This window comes from Salvia splendens, chromosome 8 (assembly GCF_004379255.2).
Source record: "Salvia splendens isolate huo1 chromosome 8, SspV2, whole genome shotgun sequence".
Classification (NCBI taxonomy): Eukaryota; Viridiplantae; Streptophyta; class Magnoliopsida; order Lamiales; family Lamiaceae; genus Salvia; species Salvia splendens.
Window position 1 is genome coordinate 24,035,762 of NC_056039.1, and position 23,315 is coordinate 24,059,076.

General features: G+C 34.0%; 1 protein-coding gene across 1 annotated transcript; it reads left to right on the forward strand.

Annotated features, from left to right (window-relative positions):
* Window positions 1-14,614: 14,614 nt before the first annotated feature.
* LOC121744462 (germin-like protein subfamily 1 member 11) lies at window positions 14,615-15,716 on the forward strand. The gene is made up of 2 exons (XM_042138009.1): window positions 14,615-14,775; window positions 15,090-15,716. Exons 1-2 carry the CDS (start codon window positions 14,658-14,660, stop codon window positions 15,614-15,616), a joined length of 645 nt encoding a protein of 214 aa, XP_041993943.1. The 5' UTR covers window positions 14,615-14,657; the 3' UTR covers window positions 15,617-15,716.
* The last annotated feature ends 7,599 nt before the right edge of the window (window positions 15,717-23,315 follow it).

The window sequence follows — 23,315 nt, forward strand, 5'->3', positions numbered from 1 at the left end:
TTGGGAGAGTTAGAAAAAGGATTTAGTATGCTCACATGTAAAATTTGATTGCAAAAACTTAATCAATTTGAATGACGCAAGTATGATGGAAACGCTCAATTTCTAAACCAACTGTGAAGTCTCTCTATATGTGAGTTATAAGCCAAAAGTAGAACACTTTCTACTATTTTTACAAAAGAAAAAAATTACGAGATGCTGACTTTTAATATTGAGATGAAAATTGCACTAGTAATGACTAAAGGCATTAGGACTTAACCATTTGAGCCGTGTTCTTCTTTCGTTCCACAAACCCGCCTCATTAGTCAAGGCACCCCCTAGTAGCCAATTCGAGCCCATACACTCTTTCCCTTTCTTTGAAGCCTTAAAACAAAATTCAAAGTTTCATATCACATGAGGAAAGATGGTGAAAGAAATGAAGTTTGTCAAGGAACACAAAAGGGGGATAGCAATAAGAATGGTCGGAATAAAGGGTAGTCGGGTTGATCAAGTTAGACAATCAGGTTGATCATATGAAAAGAATTAAAAAAAAGAAAGGGCAGGAAATAGTTGTAATCTGACCCAGGAAATCAAAAGTAAAAATAATAATAAGCCGAAGGTTATAAGGCTAAAGGTCGAAATCTGACCAAGAGGGAGCACCAAGAAATAAATATCCCAATTCTAATCTAGCGAGTTTAGTCAAATCTTTGGCCTTTCGACTCATGTGATTTTTCTTTAAAAATTTTATATTTTAACTTAGAACCCCTATGACCCTAACCTAACACGTTACTACACTTGAACCCCGTTACAACCCAAAACAAAGACCTTAAGGAACTATCTTGTGTAGTCCGATTCAAAGTATTAAATTTGTGGCAACACCGAGTGAACAGTCCTAACATCTCTGGTGAGAAAAGAGAGACTGAGTGAATCCAACAGTGGTTTTTAAATTGAGCAATCTTGACAAGCTTAGTTTAAATTTCACGTTGTACTCAGCTTTTAGTTTAATCAAAGTTATTTTCGCTTTTAATCCGCGCATTTACTTTTCTGTTATTACTTGCAATTCACTTGATGCAGTAGTTAAATTTCCATTGATCAAGCTACCTAGTTTAATTCTGTCTAGATTAAAACCAGTAGTTAAAAACTCCCAAGTTAAATCGTGGCAGCAGCCAACCCCCTGTTCACTACTCACACACTCGACACACCAACTTCTCTATGGGATCGACCCCGAACTTGCCGCTTTACTGTTAAAGTTGTGCAAAATTGGGAGTTATAAATTACTTTGGCAAGGCGGAAAGGGCGAGAGCTAGATTGCATTGATTAAGTGGCAACGACATTTACTAACTGATCCAATCGGTTCGGTTATCATTTCATATAACTTGATCTGCATTCTATTCGTGTTTTTGACCTCTTTCCAAGTCCTTCCACCTCCCCATCCAAATCCGAAATTACAAGTAATCCGAGTTTCCATTTTATTTATTATTTATTTCCTGCGCTTAAGATATAAATGTCCATTAATTAATTAAAGTCTGCTATGGACTTAATTAATTAACATATTATTAATTCCAAGAGTGGATTTAGCAAGAAACACTTATTTATTATTCTTGGAAAAATTAAATTCCAACTGGCCAGTTTCCGAATTATAAAACCTTGTTCAAGCTCCTCTTGAGGACATTATCAAACGAGACTCACCTCACGCACGATTCAACATAATAGAAATCCTAGCACCGCTATATATTAATCACCACTACCCAATATATCAGGATTCTTGGGTTGCAAAAAACCCGCATCTTTTGATAAGACAAAGTAGTGCATAATCAATATTGTATGCTCAATGTTAACGTATGTAGATTAAGAAATAGTATTTTATCTAGACATAGTCTTTCAGTAGATGGCATAAAGACACGTCTTGTTGTTAGATCCATTCAGTGCTATACCACACCAACGTCATCTTATTTCAATAAAGCTTAGAAATAATCGGACTGACATTGCAACCTTTCGCAATAGGTAGCCAAAGCCTATCTAGGTTGTGAAATTCTTCTTTTTCTTTTGCAAAGCATTGCATAGAACCGACTGTAGTTACCTTAAAGTGGACGACGCCCACAACCAGTCTGTTAAGCAAAAGACTTAGGCTTTGTTTACTTCTTATGCACTTAAATGTTTATAAAACATTTTATAAACACACAAGTAAACACAATGTTATAATATACTGATTCTATTCGTGCAAACTGCTCGAATAGTACTGAATCGGGTTAAAAGTGGATTGTAGAGTTTTTCCGTATTTGCGCGAATTTGCGCGAACTTGCTCAAAACATGCTTTTCAGTATACTAAACCTAACACATAATACCTCTGAGTTTTAAACTTTCAATAATTAATTATAGAGTGTACTGCATCAGAAGTCCCTAACGTTTCCATTTGTGTCACTGCAGGCCCCTAACAAAAAAAATATCGCCAGACAACCCTAATCTTAAACATAATCACACATCGTGTTTTTTCTGACTATATTGCTCTTAAGCCCTAAAAGGGCATTCTGGTCATTTCAGTGAACATTCTGACAGTGGCGGCCTGCATGCTGCGACTTCTACTGTTCCTGACACAAGTAATAGTTGGCGATTGGACATATTGTGCAGCCATTTCGTATTCTTCACATATACAATAATATAGTGCAAATCTTAATTGAACTTAAATATCATCTTATACACATAATTTAAATACATAAAAAATAATTTTAAAACTTATAAATTTAATATCAATAATATAGTACATAAAATCTGGAAAACATCTTTATAGACTACCCTAACGATAGAACACATGTATCATCATTAACGTAACAAATAATAATAAATTTTATTAGATAAATGATATTTTGATAGATGTTCATAATAACAATTAAATTATGTAATAATAAATTTTAATTATTAATGATAAATTATACATTTAAAGTTTAAATTAAGTATATTACACTTATTAGTATTGGATATAGATATTATCACCAATAAAGATGGAGCACCGAACTATTTACTGCAGCGTGCCAACTTTTCTACCAAAATGAATATGAAAATGAAAGGTAAAATAACTTTGAATTCCATGCCTCCTTTTTACTTTTTCACTTTCATATTTATTCAACGTGGTTATTATTAATTAATGTGCTAAGGTATAGCATTAAATCCGTCAATAGAAGTTGGTACATGAAGATTTAACAATTACGATTAGGAAAAGGAAAAAAAAGAAGATTAAAAGCATTTTATGCTCTCATCTTTTAGAACATTTTAGAAAAAGTCTCAAACTTTTAGTGTATTTCGTAAAATGTCCCCTACTTTTAGCATATTCCAGAAAATCTCCATAACATTTTTAAAAAAATAAGTTGAGGACATAAAACACTATTAACCCTTCTGGATTTTTTTTTGCTAAAATGATGTTATTTCATGTGTTGATGACTTGATGGGAATTTTTGCATAGCGGAATATTTTGTGAAATACGTTGAAAGTTATGAACATTAAGTTAAGGACATTGTATATAGAATTTGCTGAAAGTACTAGTATTAATTTACAGTATATAATTATACACAACGCAATTATGATTTTTGAATTTTTTTTATTTAAAATACAATCTGAATTAAACCGAATGCCAAAATTTTGAAGAAAAAGATATCCTAAATCTAATCCAATCTTATGAAAAATACAAATAAATATGAATGTATATATCGTGGGAAATTTCAAATATGACATGACATGACATTACAGAGGGTAGGTCTGCAAGGTAGTGGACGTCTGCAGTGTAGGTGTACAGGTTTTTGGTAAGTTGACTAAAATGCCCCTGAAGGCATTTAGGCATTTTGGTCCGAAAAATGGCTACAAATATACGATATGTGATTATATTTAAGGTTAGGGTTGTCTGACGATATTTTTTTTTTGTTAAGGGTCTGCAGTGACACAAATGGAAACGTTAGGGACTTTTGATGTAGTTCACTCTTAATTATAATATTCTGTTTCTTAATTTAGTAATTGTTTGTTCCCTCTGCATTTTATATTTTAAAAAATATAACCATTGATGTGAACCTTACAAATGATGACTATAATTAATCTTCACGTATTTACACATGTAATTTTTAATGTTAAAACATGCAAAAATTTTATGTGAATTGTTTTTTAATAAATATAACTAATAGTGAATTACTACTTACTGTATAATTTATGGCAGTACAATATTTTATTATTAAGGAAAGATTTTTTTTAATATAAAAAATTGGAATTAGATCTTTTCGAAATTCAACCCATGAGTGCAACCATTCAACACTTTATAATAATATGTAGGTGTTTGGTTTATACAAAATAAATTTGATAGATTTATGATATTTCAATTTTTGTAAAATTTGAACTGTAGCTTAAGTTTACTATTGCGCATTAATTTGCAAGTCCCTTTCGGCAAATTAATGTGCCTAGTTCTATTTAATTTAAGGCTATAGGATATACAATAAATTCATAAAAGAATGCTAAATACAGACCAAAAATTTCGTTTATGGTTAACAAACGTCCAGCTAACACATATACATACCACTTGTTCCTAAAAACTAACTTATAGAATCATATAATTATGGAATATGGAGTGAACAAAATATCTATAATACGAATAATCGTATCAAACCATATCGAAACTCTGCGAGTTTTATACAAATGGCTTCCGAACAAATTGGAAATTACAATTCATCAAGAAACTATAAAATCGTACTACTTTTTAGCATTATGTAAATGGTGACATTAAAAATGAAAGTGAATTCAATACCAAAATTTGTTATCAATTAGGATGTCAATAGTTTCCCACCAATTTAATTCAGTAAAATATTATCGACTTTTAATATTTCAGACAAAATTCTTCATATGAATATATATGAGCGCCGGTTTTTCTTCATTTTCAGCTTCTGAATATATACATATAAATTTGTTGCGTATGAATACTATTAGGGCTTCATTTGGTATACGGAATTGAAATTAAAATAGACTTAAAATTCTATGGAATTGAATTCTAATTCATTTCAATTCCAAATTCTATGTTTGGTAAAGTGAAATAATTGATATGAAATTGAATATAAATAATTTGTGCACACACTGTACACACACTATACACAAAATACACGCTCACACACACTTCACACAAAATACACATACTATACACACATATACACACCGCACACACTATACACAGAATACACACACTGCACACATTTTACACAAAAATACATTCATTGCACACAATATACACACACTGCACACACACTATACACAAAATACACACACTGCACACACTATAAAAAATGCACTCCACACATTGCATACTATACACACATGCTATACACAAAATAAACACACTACATACACTATACACAAAATACACATACTACACACATTACACACACGACACAAATTTTACACAAAATACACACACTACGCACACTATATCCAAAATACACACTATTCACAAACTAAAATTTCAAATTTGGTTCATTTTAAACCTTTGGAAGATTTCAGTTTTTTTATTCAGATAGGAAAAAAAATCTAAAATCGAAAAATAAATCTAAAAATTAGATGCTTGAAATGTGTAAAATGTGTGTAAAGTGTGAAGTGTGTGAAATTTGTGTAGTGCGTGTAGTGCGGGAAATGTGTGAGATTTGTGTAATGTGTGAAATGTGTAGCGTGTGAAATGTGTGTAATGTGGGAAATGTGTGAAGTTTGTGTAGTGTGTGAAATGTGTGTAGTGTGTGAAACGTGTGAAATGTGTGTGTGTAGTGTGTATGAAATGTGTGTAGTGTGTGAAATGTGTGTAGTGTATGTGAAATGAGTATAGTGGGTATATAGTGAAGCTATCTAATTTTATGACTATTTGGAATTCCAATTTTCTACTTTTGATATAGAATTCAAATCATGAAATTGAAAAACATAGAATTATAATTCAATTCTAACTCTATACATTTTTATGATACCAAATAATGGAATTGGAATTGGAGCCTCCAATTTCAATTTCATAACTCCAATTCCATGTTCCCAAACACACCCCTAGTAATTACTTTCATTTTGTCAAGCCGAGTTGGTTCGGAGGGATTTTGACGAACCAATGGTGTTGATTTTGAACCCACCAACCACGTCTCCATTTCCATACTTTCATTTTTTTAGTTTTTGTTATTTTATGTCTGTTTTCATGTGTATTTTTGCTTGTTTTTAATATTAGTTTTTGAGTTTAGGTTGAATATTAATTTAAAAAAATTCAATATATTTTTTTACTTAAATTTAATTTCAAAAGAAATTTAATTTGTATTTAATTAAATAAATATTTCATCCGTCCACATAAAATTATCTCATTTAGGGATGACACTAGTTATAATATTAATATGCAATTGGTAAATCAGGACATAAAAAAAAAGATGTGGCAAAATTGAAGGGAGAAAGATAAAATATGGTTAAAATATGAGTAAGGTGAAGAAAAATTGATTAAAATATTCTCATTACCATAAATGAGACTATTCTGGTGGACTGAAAAAAATGAAAAAAAAAGTGAACAATATTTAAGGGATAATGAAACACACTTAATTTAATTAAAATGTATAATAAATGAAATGAAATAGAAAAAAAATAAAAGCAGGACTCATAATTAGTTAAGAGAGTGAATATTGAGTTGTGGGTATTGTTTTTTAAGTAATGGAGGAGATAAAAAGCAATGGGATATAAAATTATAAATAGCTAAGAAAATGACCAATTTCAGTGGAGTTATGGATACCCTTACATGAAAATGGTGTACAAAAATTGATCTTAATATAAAATCTAGACCAAATCCTGACCATGAGATTTGATAATCCAATGGTCAATAATTAAACAAAAACGCGGAGGGTTATTTAGGGGTGGGCATTCGAATTTCGGTTTGGTTGTTTGCCAAAACCGAAAAACCGAATTTAGCTCAAAACCCAAACCGAACCAAACTCAAAAAATCGAAAAAAAAACAAATACATTAATATATATATTTATATATATGTATATAATTTATTTTATTTTATATATACTAATAGAATATATAGGGATGTATTTAGATTAACGTAAAGAAAACTGTTAAAATTAATAATATATATAATATACTATGCATATTATATGGCAGAATATATTAAAAGAATATATCCATTATATATTATGTAATATATTAAATTATTAGAATATATATATATATATATATATATATATATATATATATATATATATATATATATATATAATATTATTTCAAATATAGTAATTTGGTTTTTCAGTTTTTTCCTTCTCCGTAACCGAACCGAATCGAAAAACCAAATTTTTTATATTTTCAAAACCGAACCGAATTTCAATATTTCGGTTTGGTTTGGTTCGGTTCGGATATTCGGTTTCCGGTTTTTTTGCTAACCCCTAGGGTTATTATCAAGCAATTTTAAGTCATATAATAAAATTCGAGTTTGAGGTCATGTTAAGATCAGTTTATGTCATGCTTACTATAATGACGTAAAAATAAGTTTATGATAACCTAAAAATGACCTTTGTATGCTTGGTTCTGCATTTTTGTATTAAGAATGAGTTTTGCATAAATCAAAACCATACTCGTTACATGCTTTTAGGAGGTCTATACTATCTAATTATCTTTTTGATTTAAGAATGAGTTTTGCATAAATCAAAACCCTACTCGTTACATGCTTTTAGGAGGTCTATACTATCTAATTATCTATATTGTCTCTCTAATTCTCAATTAAATGAAATTAGGCGCATTAACTTGTTTAAAACTTGAAAGTCAGCTTAAGCTACAACTATGATTTAACAAAATTTGTACCCAAAGAAGAAAATTTAACAAATAAACAACAAATTATTAACTACTTACACAAAAAACGAAAGTTGTCCAATAACAATTTAGGGTTGCATTAGGGTAATACTAATTTACAATAATAACTAATATTAACTTTCAATTCTGTGTATTAAAATTATCAACACAAAAACATAATTATATCAATACAACATGTAAATTTAAATATCAACACAAAGACATAAGTTTATCAATACAAGAAGATTAATAAATTTATGTCTTTATGTTGATATTTTTAATATAAAAAATTAAGATTAGTTATTAGTTATTACTGTAAATTAGTTAGTATTTGATCACACACTCCCACAATTACAAACATGTGTTTATTAGAGGTAGTAGAATATAGGGTTGGCAAATAAATAGGTGAGTTTCTTGACATATTTAATTTTGGAGGATAATTTAATATTTCATCATTTCTTTCTTACATTTTTCAAATGAACAGCTTTCCAATATTAGTGAAGAAAGACAAAATATGGTTAACATATGAGTAAGGTGAAGAAAAATTGATTAAAATATTCTCATTACCATAAATGAAACTATTTTGGTGGACCAACAAAAAATGAAAAAAAAGTGAACAATATGTAGAGGATAATGAAACACACTTAATTTAATTAAAATGTATAATAAATGAAATGAAATAGAAAAAATAAGAAGCAGGACTCATAATTAGTTAAGAGAGTGAATATTGAGTTGTGAGTATTGTTTTTTAAGTAATGGAGGAGATAAAAAGTAATGGGATATAAAATTATAAATAGCTAAGAAAATGACCAATTTCAGTGGAGTTATGGATACCCTTACATGAAAATGGTCTACGAAAATTGATCCGAATATAAAATCTATACCAAATCCTGACCATGAGATTTGACAATCTAATGGTCTATAATTAAACAAAACACGGAGGGTTATTTAGGGGTGAGCATTCGGGTTTCGGTTCGGTTGTTTGCCAAAACCGAACCAAAATCGAAAAACCGAATTTAGCTCAAAACCCAAATCGAACCAAACTCGAAAAACCGAAAAAAAACATATACATTAATATATATATATATATATATATATATATATATATATATATATATATATATGTGTGTGTGTGTGTGTGTGTGTGTGTAATTTATTTTATTTTATATATACTAATAGAATATATAGGGATGTATTCAGATTAATGTAAAGAAAACTATTAAAAAGGAAAACTAATTCCATCCATGATAAGGAGGGTAATGCACCCCTATATTTATATTTATATATATATTTTATATAGGGTTGTATTATATACCAAACTAGTTTAAAACACTAAACGCCAAACACATCATTATATAATAATGCGGAGTTCATTACAACTTTATTTGTAGTTCATTATAGGGAATTCTGAGATTTAAAAACAATGACATCATCATGCATAGTTTAGAAATATGAAGTTCATTATATGTTTGTTATTAGTTCATTATAATGAATTCCAGGTTATCATATAATGATGTTGTTCGGCGTTTAAGATTTTGTATTATATACCAAACTAGTTTAAAACACTAAACGCCAAACACATCATTATATAATAACGCGGAGTTCATTACAACTTTATTTGTAGTTCATTATAGGGAATTCTGAGATTTAAAAACAATGACATCATCATGCATAGTTTAGAAATATGAAGTTCATTATATGTTTGTTATTAGTTCATTATAATGAACTCCAGGTTATCATATAATGATGTTGTTCGGCGTTTAAGGTTTAGGAGTGGTTTGGTATTAATCATAGTTCTATACATATATATATATATATATATATATGGGAGTGTTAAGGTCATCTTGCTCCCTTAGATTTAAGTTCCTACTTAATGTGAATCGTTAGATTAGATGGATGGACGGACTGGATGAAAACTTGATAACTTATCCCGCGTTGCATTATTAGGCCTAATTTGTGCATTATATGGGTAAAATAGTAAAACAACACTGTATCAAAAATCGTTGCATCTACTCACTCTCTCTCACTCCAAACGTCTCACCCTCAATCCATCACTGCAAAATCGTCTCCCCAAATTCCACCCACTTTCCAACCCTAGCCGCCATTGGAACCAACCGGAAATATACGGGGACCGACTGTCCAAACCTCACTCCCGCAGTGCGCGACCATCTAGTTGAAGGCGACGAAAATGTAGGGTTGAAAAAGGTTAATTTTTTGGTATTACCCACCATTAATCGCCGATATTCACCACCTACCACACTACCTACTCGTCGATTCACTAATTTTTCCCCAAAAAATTCACTGTTTTCAAACTCGCTTTGGTCACGATTTTCTGTAATCAAAAAAGCGTTTTCATTTTGGTTAGAGTTCTGTCTATTATTGAATGCGTAATTAATTACTGGTTTACAATTGTGTATTGGGCGATTATGTGGAGAAAATGTTATCGGGTTTTGATTTTTGGTTCGTCTCACATATATATTATGACGAAAAGAGGACGGTCTTCAAGATCTCAACCAACCCAGGCTGCAGGTGAGCAATCTATTTCATTTGCATGTAGAATTCCTGGAGTAGTTGTACATCAAGTAGTCTTCCTTTGTGCATTCGTTGACATTTTTTGTACATAGGTGAATGTAATATTCTTTGTGCATTATTTGATTGGTTGAGTACATTATTTATCAAGGATTACACATTATTTATCTTGTATTACGCATTATTTGACTGCTTGTGTACATGGGTGAATGGGTGAATGCAAAATTCCTTTGTGCATTATTTGATTGAATCTGTACATTATTTATCTAGTAGTATACATTATTTATCAAGTATTAGGCATTATTTGATTGCTTGTGTACATGAACCAAATGGGTAAATGTAATATTCCTTTGTGCATTATTTGATTGCTTGGGCACATTATTTATCAAGGATTATACATTCTTTATCATGTATTATGCATTATTTGACTGCTTCTGTACATAGGTGAATGGGTGAATGTCATATTCCTTTGTGCATTATTTGATTTCTTGTGTACATTATTTATCTATTTTTATACATTATGTATCAAGTATTATGCATTATTTGACTGCTTGTGTATATGAACCCAATGGATGCAATGTAATATTCCGTTGTGCATTATCTGATTGCTTCTGTACATTATTTAGCAAATATTACACATTATTTATCAAGTATTATGCATTCATTGACTGCTTGTGTACGTGGGTGAATGATGCATTATCTAATGTAAATGCGACACAATATTGATAGCTTCCGTTATAATCATGTTCAGATGTTGTATGTTGGACAACAGCGAAGCAGCTTAGATTGGACATCGACGAAGCGGTCGATGATGTAATTCCAGTTGGGTTTGCCCAGAAATTCTGGGAGAGAATGACCGAGGCCGAGACAAGTACAGCTCAGGAAGAGGCTGAGCATAGGAAACCGAGGCTGATGATTGCACAATTATGGACTGGAGTGATTGTTTGAACTCTTGGATTTTTTCGATAACTCATGTTGGAAGGGGAAATAGCCGACTTGTGGCTTGGTCTGTTTTGAACAATATGTAGTGTGCTTCTTGCAAACAGAAACATTTTTTGGTATTAGTGTATGATTACATTAACTCAAAACATGTAATTGATGTATATTACATAATAATGAAACGTCACTACCTAATAATGGCAAATAGGAAGAAAATAATGTAGTACAAGTTAACTGTATTTTAATAATAATGTACAACAAACTGCATATAATGGATATAATTAACCGAATAATGAACGTAATGTGCTTATTAATTAACTGTACTAGAATATTAATGTACAGACCATACCATTAAGTGATTGTGAATAAAAATGTACAACTTCATGAATAATAATGTACATTAACAGTTTCGTAATGCAATGTGTAATATACAGAATGTGTGTAATAATGAATTGTACTCGAAACATTGTGTGCAGTAAGTTAAGTGCTAGTAACCAATAATGTACAACTTCAGCAATGATAATGTACATTAACAGATTAATAATGCAATAATATTATGTATAAAATGTTGACAGTGGTAATACTAATAAGACTAAGACAACGATGTAAATCATAAGACTAATCCGAAAAACAAAACTAAAAATGTTGAGAGGTGCAAAATACATCAACTTTTCCTCTTGCCCTTCTGCAGCTCATTTTCCATTTCCATCTCTTTAAGCATTGGACAATTTTTTGAGTCGTGATGGCCCATCTCATCGCACGCCTTACACCGTCTAAGAGGTCTAGTAGCCTCCTTACAGCCTTTTCTCTCTTGGAAATCAGACGGCTCGCTGAGCTGCTAGCGTGGCCCTTGGTCTTGACAACATTCGGAGGATGGACCACAACTACTTCAAGCCTTACCATACCATAAAACTCTTCAATCATTCGCCTCTTTTCAGAGGCGGACGTTGTAGGAGTTCCAACTTGAAGAGAATTACCTAGTATAACCACCACCACTATATAAAATCGTAAAAAAACGGCTCAGCAAACATTTACATTACCGATCATGAATCGTCCATTACTGAAAATAAAAATACCATTATAGAGTAATATATGTGCATTATGTGTATTAGTAAAAACTACTCCCTAGCCGAGATGATATCTAAACCCTAGGTGAATGACTGAAACTCGTGGACTTTGGCGACGGTTTTGTTACTTAATACATAATACACCCTAGCCCCAAGGATTGCTAAACCCTTGGGGAATACATGAAACGTGCGTCGAACAATCAAACACAGTCAATCTTAAACTAAACTGCTCAGCAAACATTTACATTACAAATCATAAATCGTCCATTACTGAGAATAAAAAACCATTACAGAGTAATATATGTACATTATGTGTATCAGTAAAAACTACTCCCTAGCCGAGATGATATCTAAACCCGAGATGAATGACTGAAACTCGTGGACTTTGCGACGGTTTTGTTACTGAATACATACTACACCCTAGCCCCAAGGATTGCTAAACCCTTGGGGAATACATGAAACGTGCGCCGAACAATCAAACACGACCAATCTTAAACTAAACTGCTCAGCAAAAATTTACATTACAGATCACAAATCGTCCGTTACTGAAAATAAAAAACCTTTACAGAGTAATATATGTACATTATGTGTATCAGTAACAATATATGCTATCAGAATCTACAACGATCGATTACTCCAACAAATCAGAATTTCAGTTAAAAACTCGGATTAATAATCAATGAAGGCAAAAAATTGATTACCTTCTTCCATTGTTCAGTAAAAACGAAAGCAATGGCCGAGACCTACCACAAATCAGTATATTTAGAGAATAAATACGAACCCTGTCTTCTTCGATTTAGAAAAACAGCCAACAATTTAGGACCTTAAAGTGTTCAATGGAGAAGAGACGCTGAAAGTTTAGGGAGAGAAGACAAATTGCAGCGTGAAATCGTGGAGAATAACCGTTGTGGTCTTTGATAGAGATAATCAAGGAAGTTACCATAACAAACTAATTTGTGTATCCCAATTTTGACCTTTTCGATTTTTTAATCATTTAAATTAAATTCATGAGACATTATTTTCGCCCATCAGATCTTGAAAATGAAGGGCCGAGATTCAGTTGGACAATAGAACAAAAAATGGAATAAAGGATATGAATACATCCCTATATATATATAATATATAAAATTAATAATATATATAATATACTATACATATTATATGGAAGAATATATTAAAAGAATATATCTATTATATATTATATAATATATTAAATTATTAGAATATATATATATATATATAATATTATTTAAAATATAGTAATTCGGTTTTTCAGTTTTTTTCTTCTCCCTAACCGAACCGAGCCGAACCGAAAAACCAAAATTTTTATATTCTCAAAACCGAACCGAATTTCAAAATTTCGGTTTGGTTTGGTTCGGTTCGGATATTCGGTTTCCGGTTTTTTTTGCTAACCCCTAGGTTTATTATCAAGCAATTTTAGGTCATATTATAAAATTTGAGTTTGAGGTCATGTTAAGATCAATTTATGTCATCCTTACTATAATGACGTAAAAATAAGTTTACGATAACCTAAAAATGACCTTTGTATGCTTGGTTCTGCATTTTTGTATTAAGAATGAGTTTTGCATAAATCAAAACCCTACTCGTTACATGCTTTTAGGAGGTCTATACTATCTAATTATCTATATTGTCTCTCTAATTCTTAATTAAATGAAATTAGGCGCATTAACTTGTTTAGAACTTGAAAGTCAGCTTAAGCTACAACTATGATTTAACAAAATTTGTACCCAAAGAAGAAAATTTATCAAATAAACAACAAATTATTAACTACTTACACAAAAAATGAAAGTTGTTCAATAACAACTTAGGGTCAGGGTCGCATTAGGGTAATACTAATTCACAGTAATAACTAATATTAACTTTCAATTCTATGTATTAAAATTATCAACACAAAAACATAATTATATCAATACAACATGTAAATTTAAATATCAACACAGGTATAAGTTTATCAATACAAGAAGATTGATAAATGTATGTCTTTGTGTTGATATTTTTAATATAAAAATAGTAAAATTAGTTATTAGTTATTACTGTAAATTAGTTAATATTTGATCACACACTCCCACAATTACAAACATGTGTTTATTAGAGGTAGTAGAATATAGGGTTGGCAAATAAATAGGTGAGTTTCTAGACATATTTAATTTTGGAGGATAATTCAATATTTCATCATTTCTTTCTTACATTTTTCAAATGAACAGCTTTCCAATATTAGTGAAGCACTTCTATAAATTCTATAAATAGAGGATGCTTTAATCGCTTCAAACAAGCAAATCATAAGCATTCAATAATAAATCTAAATGGCTTCCTCTGCAATCTTGTGTATCACATTAGCCTTGATCAATTCCATTTGCATCTCCTTGGCCTTCGACACTCGTCCTCTTCTAGATATTTGCGTCACAGATCCCACCGGAATCGGTATCTCTACCTTCTTATTTATATAGAGTATAATTTTTCAAAATAATTGCCCTCCCTCGTCCCAAGAAAGTTGAGTCTTTTTTTTTGCACTCTGTTTTGAAAAGTTCATAATAAATAATTAAAAAGTATATAAAATAAAGTAAAAATGAGAATAATATAGATGAGACTCTTGACTACATTATTGTCGCTTTTACTTTACTATATATATACTTTAACTATTAATTACGATTCTTTTCAAAACGAGTGCAAAAAATGGAATAACTCTATTAACATAGAACGTAGGGAGTATTAAATAACACAATAATATTCAACAGGAAAATGCAAGGACCCTAAATTTGTTACCGCGAATGACTTCTCCATGACCGGTCTGGATCGGCCCAGACCCTTTAATTCGTACGGCGTTGCCCCCGTCTTTGCATCTGCAGCTACAATACCGGGGTTTAACACTATGGGCCAGACATTTATACGCGTGGAGTTTGCACCGAATGGGTTCTTGCCGCCCCACACACACCCTAGGGCATCGGAGATCATCTATGTCTTGGAAGGTACAATGGAAGTCGGATTTGTAACATCATACCCAGACTACAAATATTATAGCAAAGTCCTTAACAAAGGTGATGTCACCATCATCCCTTTCGGCCTCATTCACACCGTGCGCAACGTAGCTAGGGGGAAGAGTGTCATAACGGCCTCCTTCAATAGCCAGAATCCGGGATTTATTTTCGTCCCCGACTCTGTTTTCGCGGCCAAACCCGCCATCAACAGCACTTATCTAGCCGGAGCATTTAAGCTGTACGAAAAAACTGTCAAAGATTTGCAGACTAAAATGTGGTTTATTTAACCTTGTATGTTACTTCACCATGTATGGTGATAAACCATCTTCAATTTCTCAACATGCACAATAATAAATAATATTAATAATAATTCTCTTTGGATTAAAACGATATTCCTTTATTAGTGTCGTTTTCGTAAAAGTTTTAAAAATTCGTGCTGAACATTTATTCATAGACAAAGGAAATGCTATATGATTTATGCTACTATTACATTATACAAGTAGCTAGACAAAGGGAGTACTATATGATTTAAACTTGCTATTACATTATACAAGTAGCTAAAAATATTGACTAAATCAATGAAACAAACTTCAAGCAGCTGAAACATACATATATATAATTCATCACATCATAGATCTTGATATTTAACGTGTTGGTATAAGACGCAAATATTAAGCTAACCATTTTTTATGTTAAGAAATTTGATCAAGTTTTCATCTGTCTTATAAAATTTGAATCAAAATATTTAGATAATTTATTTTTATTTTTCATTTTAAAAATGAAATAAGAAATTTGGTTAACCTTTTAATTTGGTTAACCTCTAAATTTAAGAAAAGAAATTTTAAACAAATCTTGTCCACCAATATTGCTTCAAATTTCATTTTATTAGAGGAGGACTGGACCGACTTCTTTAAAAGCATTAGAGAAGAAGTGCGAGATCGTTTCGTCCAACATTGCTTGTCTTTTGAAAAATTCAAAATATATTTTCGACTAATTGTCGTTAATTTAAGTGAGACTATACTTAAATTCTTATGTACTTAATCTAGTAACATAAAGCCAAAAGTAACAACTAAATTTGAACATATAGTATAAAATTATAAACAAAGGAAATGATGAATATTTAGACTTTTAAACATATATTATATGGAGTTGTAATCAATTACTAACCGATTAACAATATCAAATTAAAATCAAATTTTAACTAGGAGATCTAACGGTTAAAATAATATCATGTAATTATATTTAAAATTTTTAAAAATATTAAATTAACTTGAAGGATATATATGTCAATTTTTATGTATGGTAGTTAAAACTTACAACTTTCTCTCTCCTCAAAATCATCTCAAAACTTGAAATTTACGTAACTATACCGATTTAAATTAATTTTTCGTAAAAAATATATCAAATTAAAGGTAATTTCATAAGGACTCTAACGAGATCTCAATTGCATATGTTCCGACGGTGATCGGATGATGAAATATTATAATTTTTATTTCAATTTTCGTATATGTTGATAAGCAGATTTTATATCAATAAATGTATCAAACAATCTCAATATAATGCATGTACAATATTAATAAACTGTGTTGATATATTTTGGTACTTGTGTTGAGATTCTCATGTCACAATATTGATATTTGTAATACACTATGTATATATGAAAAAATCGTGAAAATTAACAGATTTACTATTTTACCTTTTTGTTGATATTTTATCTATTATTTATTAAAATACGTAAGTTTTAATCTCATCCACTCATTTTAAGATCTAATGGTGTAGGATTGGTCTTAGTTTGGATGGTAATATATGCATTGTAACATAACCCATATTCTAGGGTGCATTCTCGTGCAAATTGGATAACTACTAAAACATTTGAAGACCATTATTAGTTCAAGAATAAAAACAAGTTGTAGTGCTATACTATAGTTTCTATAATATTTCATTAGGATTTTGGTATCTAAAATCATGTAACTTTCCTAAAACTCTTCTATTTTCCATGAACTATAAAATGGAACAAAAAATCATAAACTTTGGCGGAGCATTTTTTTCCTAGCGCGACCCGATTTTAAAATTTTCTGGTAAAATACGATCTACATGGGAAATCATAAACTCTGCGTGTGTATACTGAAAATTTAAAACCTTACTAAGTCATTTTCTTTCCTAGATTTTTCGATAAATCTAAGAATTTAGTTGACAAATCGCAGTTTGAATCTTAGGTTTAAATATTTTAAATGGGGATGTGTTTCGGGGAAATGACTAATATACACTATTTTGTTTCTTAAATGTTTTAATTTTTAACCTTAGGGTTTTACATATCATACGCCACGTGAAGAGAAGTAGCGTCAACTAGGATTAAAAATGTCACATAATCCATTTGGATCCGCTTTCTAACCCATTGGGGGGATAAACAACCAACACCAAAGTTTTTGCTCGTACAATTTTTATAGTTCATGGGAAATAGCAGTATCTTTAACTTTTTGCATTTGCAATGTTAAAAGTAGAGTCGAACAAGTAATTTCGAGATATAGATACTTACTACAAATTAAATTTGAACTCCTACTAAGATACTTGTACCATATATCATTTCAAGTCGTTCCAGCAAAAAACATTCTCACTTCTTCTTTTATTCTCTTTCTTTATTACTGCCTTCGTTACACTAAACTTCATTTTACACTTATTCTTTTTCTCTTATTTTATGTATAGTTTTATTTTGTGGTAATATAGAGAGAGAAAAAAGTAAGTGGGAGAAAACGTGCTTCCATTTCAAAAATTTGTCATTTTAGTATGACGATCCCAAAAAAACGTGTTTTCAATGGACGGAGACAGTATCTTTTATACATTATGATCTCAACGCTTAACTTTTAAATATCAATTCTTTAAATTGTGGATGTCCAATAAAAATATTTCAAATAGCCTGGGAGAGTAGAGTAGAGTAGGAGGATTAGTTATAGTGGTCACGAAGTAATTTTTACTGTAACATTTTGAGTGACATCCTTGACTTTGCATAGATTAATATGGGATATGCTAACCATTAGAATTGTTATCTGGGCTGGACCAACTGGACATAGCACGGACCAAGTCCGATATAGGTCTGCCCATACCCAGCCCAATAGTATTATATAAATAAGGAAATAAGTAAGATTTAGTCCATAAAATAAAATAAAAAATCGCCACATAGATATTTCAATCTCTCTTTCTCTATAGTGTGATATTTTCTTCTCCAACTCCGAGTCAGCCGACGGGTCGTGTGAATGCTCCGCATGTGAATAAAATCTCTGATAATTGATTAACAAATAGAGATAGGTAGCATGGCAATTGCTGACTAATTGCACTAAATTAGGAAATAGGAATGGAAGAGGGTATATTACCGGATTTTTTTCTTTCTTTTTTTTTATCTAGATGCTAATAGAATTCCATAGTTTATTGCGTTTTATTTAGATTTTCAGTTTGTGAGCGACGAATGTCCCTCATGCGTCTTTTAATGAAACGTATAAGGGTCATGCATTTTAGGCAACGACGCATGAATAGAGAGGTGTTTCTATATAGTATTTTTTATTTTTATTAAACGATCTCATGCGTCTTTGCCTAAATGCATGAGGCTCATGCGTCGTTTAATAAAAATAATAGAAACTCATGAGACTCATGCGTCGTTGCCTAAAACGTATGAGGGTCATACGTTTCATTAAATGACGACGCAAGACGGACATGCGTCGCTCACAAACTAGAAATCTAAAGAAAAGAATTAAAACGTATATTACCGGCCGGATTGTACAAATTGCAGCGATGGATGGAGATGGTGGAGAAGAGCGGTGGCTGATGGAGTACGTACTAAACAAGCCCAACAGCAGTAAAGCCCAAGAAAGAGTATCAGTTCGGCATGACTAAAGAGTTCAGTTCGGCACAACCAAAGAGTTCGGCCCCAGCCTACAGCTCGGTAAAAGCCAACCAATCAAACTCTGCTCTCAGGTCGGCATCAAGCTCTACTCTCAGATCGGCAAAAGCTGCTCGGCAATAATTCAGCAGTTCGGTCTCAGTATTCGACCGAACTGGGAGATAGTGGACTCATGCAGAACCTCCACGACCTCCACTACACCCACGATCTATTTAGTGGTGTCAAGCAGTCATTAACTCATGCAGGATAGTGGACCCATGCAAGATCGCCACGATCTCCACGACATCCACTACCTAGTAAATAGCTGCATGCCACGATCTTGGTCCTTTGTATAAATAGAACCTAGATCAGATAGATAGGGTAGATTCTCTCGATCTCTAGAGATAAAATACAAAATAGCAAGTCTGTATTGTAAGCTGTAGAAAACAGATCAAGCAATACAACTCTGCCCTCTTTTCTTCCCGTGGACGTAGATTTACCTCAGTAAATCGAACCACGTAAATTCATTGTGTCGTGATCTGCATCTTCCTGCATTCACTAACATCAGAAATTCGCCGATTCATCACTGGCGCCGTCTGTGGGAAGCAGAGAACCAAATTTGTGATAAAGCGAATTTTTGACCCTTTTTCCACCCCAAAAAAAAATGCATACCAGATCACATAACACCCATAATACCGTTCGTGATAACCGTGAGGAAGCTAGTCCAGCTCGCAGGTCTGAAAAACGGCCTCGGGAGACATCTACCTCCGGTTCTCACGAAGAAGGAACAAGCCCCTCCAGGAGTCATCGCACCGAGTCTTCCCAGCAGCCCGATTTAAATGAAGCTGTCAAGCTGTTCTTGGCCGAGAAGCAGGAGGAGTTCTTAACCTTCCTGCAGAAGAGCCAACAGCCGGAGAAGACAACGACGGATTCTCCCTCCTCATCTAGGCATGAAAGTCACTACCGCAGTAGTGACGTGTCTTCCAGGAGAAAGAATCCTCAACCCCGACATGTTCCTGTTCCTCCTCGGTACCGGAACCACAGGAGAACTCCATCTCCTCCGTACCGAAGAGATGTCGGGTTCGCCATGTACGGAGCATTAAAAACTCCGTTCTCGGACGATATCACCCGAACTCCTTTGCCGCGGAACTACCGAACTCCGTCGATAACCTATGACGGACTCGTGGATCCTCATGATTTCTTGGGACGCTATCAATATAACATGGCGAACCAGGGTCTCAACGAGGTCCACATGTGCAAGCTGTTCCCCGAGCTGCTCATCGGGAACGCCAGAAGGTGGTTCGACAGCCTTCCTCAAGGCAGCATTAGATCCTACCGAGATCTAATGGATGCTTTCCACAGGAGGTTCTTTCAGAAAGCGGAAGCCCGGATCACTTCGGCTCAGCTGCTTTCTATTCGTCAAGGTCGCGACGAAAAAATCAGCGACTTTATGACAAGATTCCACAAGGAATGCCTGCAAGTAGACGATCTCAACGATCTGCTTGTCATCTCGGCATTCCAAAATGGAATCCTGCCTGGAGCTCTCTACAGGAAGCTCGTTGAGTGCGGTCCGCAGACAGCTCAGGAAATGTGGGACATTGTGGACCAGTACTCCCGGGCCGATGAGGCAGACCGTCGCAAACGGTCGTTAGACAGCTCATCGTCCCGAGGAGACAGAAGGAAGCCCGATCATAGCGATCAGGGGCATCCTCGCCGGACTCCATTTGAAAGAATTCAAAGGGCTCCGGTGCAAGACAGATTGGGACCCCGTCTCAATCCCGAGAAGTCGCCCGCTCAGTTCGTACCGCTGAACAAGTCAAGAGCGGAAATTTTCGAACTACATTCCGATATGTTCGAAAGACCAAAGCGGATGACGAAATCAGCCGCGCGGCGACCTCAGGATCAATATTGCTCCTTCCATCAAACCCACGGTCACGATACCGAGGAGTGCCGAGATTTGGCTGCAGGTATTGATGTTCTTGTGAAAACAGGAACGTTAAAAAAATACCAAAGCAAGCAGCCGAAAAAGAACAAAAGGCAGAGAGGTGCGAACTGCAATCCTCAGGATCCGAAAAGGCATGAGGATCCCGAAGACGACGACGAGCCGCAATATGATGGAGTAATCCTGACTATTGATGCTCTCCCTGCCGGGAAGACTAAGTCGTCCCTAAAAGCAGAACGCAGAGGTTCCAATCAAGAGGAGCCAACACATAAAAGGCTGAAGAAAGACGAAGTGATTACATTTTCAGACGCCGATCCCGTCCCAGCCATCTCTCCTCACCAAGACGCTATTGTCATTCAAGCCGGAGTGGCAAACAAACTGATCCACAGAGTATTTGTGGATACAGGAGCGTCAGTCAGCATTCTTTTTAAAGAATGTTTCGATAAAATGGAAGTGGATCCAGCTCGGCTCAGTCCGGCTCCACTTCCTCTGAAAAGTTTCGCCCAGGAGGACACCCGCCCTGAAGGTATTATCAGCCTTCCGATCACGGTGGGAAAAGCACCTACAAGCTCCAATACGATGATCGAGTTCTTTGTGGTGAAAGCTCGGTCCCCGTACAACATCATCCTGGGGAGAGACTGGCTCAACACAGTTCAGGCCGTTTGCTCTACTTATCACCTCACCATCAAGATCCCCACTAAAAGTGGGATAGCGGTCATCCGAGGTGATCAAAAGAGGGCAAAAGAATGTCTGCAGATTGCGCTTAAAAGTGCCGAGCAATCAGTTCGGCACCATCAAGCATAACAATCACAGCAACCGGAGTCAAAGGCAAGTGAGATGACCGAAGTCACTTCAGAGCCGAACTCAATGACCGTTCAGTTATACGAAGATGATCCATCCAGAACGGTCAAGATCGGCTTCGCAGGAACGCCTCTACTCCGGGAAAAGACCATTCAGCTCCTCAAGGAGTACAAAGATGTCTTTGCATGGTCTTCGTTGGACATGACCGGAGTGCCCCCCGAGGTAATCACTCATCGGTTAAATATTGATCCTTCAATCCGGCCAGTAAAACAGAAGCAAAGACTCTTTGCGGCAGAAAGAAGCCAAGTCATCCATGACGAAGTCCGCCAATTACTAAAAGCGGATGTACTATTCGAGGTGAAATATCCTTCCTGGGTGGCCAATCCTGTGATGATCAAGAAAAAAGAAGGAGGATGACGGATGTGCATAGATTTTACCGATCTAAACAAGCACTGTCCTAAAGATTGCTATCCCCTTCCGAATATAGATAAAAAAGTAGAAGCTTTGATAGGCTTCGAAATTTTCTGTTTTCTTGATTTATACAAAGGATATCACCAAGTATTGATGGATGAGAGTGACGCTCCGAAAACAGCTTTCATTACCGATTTCGGCATTTTCGCTTATAAAAAGATGCCATTCGGTTTAAAGAATGCCGGAGCCACTTATCAAAGGATGGTAGACAAGCTTTTTCGGCACCTGATTGGAAAGGAGGTCGAAGTGTATGTTGACGATATCGTCGTCAAAAGCAAAAGCACTTCGGAGTACGAGCACAACCTCAAGTCCACTCTCAACGTGCTCAAGAAAGCCAACCTCAAACTTAATCCCCAAAAGTGTACCTTTTTGGTAGATTCGGGAAAGTTTCTGGGTTGTTGGGTTTCAAAGGACGGACTCAAGGCAAACCCCTCAAAAGTTCAAGTCGTTCAGAACATGGCAATGCCGAAGTCCATACATGACGTGCAAAGGCTAACCGGATGTCTAGCCGCACTGAATCGATTCCTTTCCCAAGCAGCCGAAAAGCAACTGCCGTTCTTCAAGGTGTTGAAAAAGGCACCAAAGTTCGAGTGGGGAGCCGAGCAGAAAAAGGCCTTTGACGAGCTCAAAAGTTATCTAGCCGAGCTTCCTATTCTATCTGCTCCAACCGAAGCCGAAGCAATATTCTTATACTTAGCGGCTTCAGATCAAACCATCAGCGCGGTGCTTGTACGAGAAGAAGGCCTAAAGCAGTTTCCCATCTACTTTACAAGCCGAGCATTAAGAGGTCCAGAAACAAGGTATCAACCTCTGGAAAAAATTGCTCTGGCGTTAGTAAATGCAGCAAGGAGACTGCGGCCATACTTCTATGCTCACAAGGTATGCGTCTTAACCGATCTGC

What these genes read in the sequence shown, in the direction of transcription:
- LOC121744462 (XM_042138009.1), top strand. Translation starts at nt 14,658, where the DNA reads ATGGCTTCCTCTGCAATCTTGTGTATCACATTAGCCTTGATCAATTCC. An exon ending in CACAGATCCCACCGGAATCG is followed by an intron (nt 14,776 to 15,089) that starts GTATCTCTACCT and finishes AATATTCAACAG; the next exon opens with GAAAATGCAAGGACCCTAAA.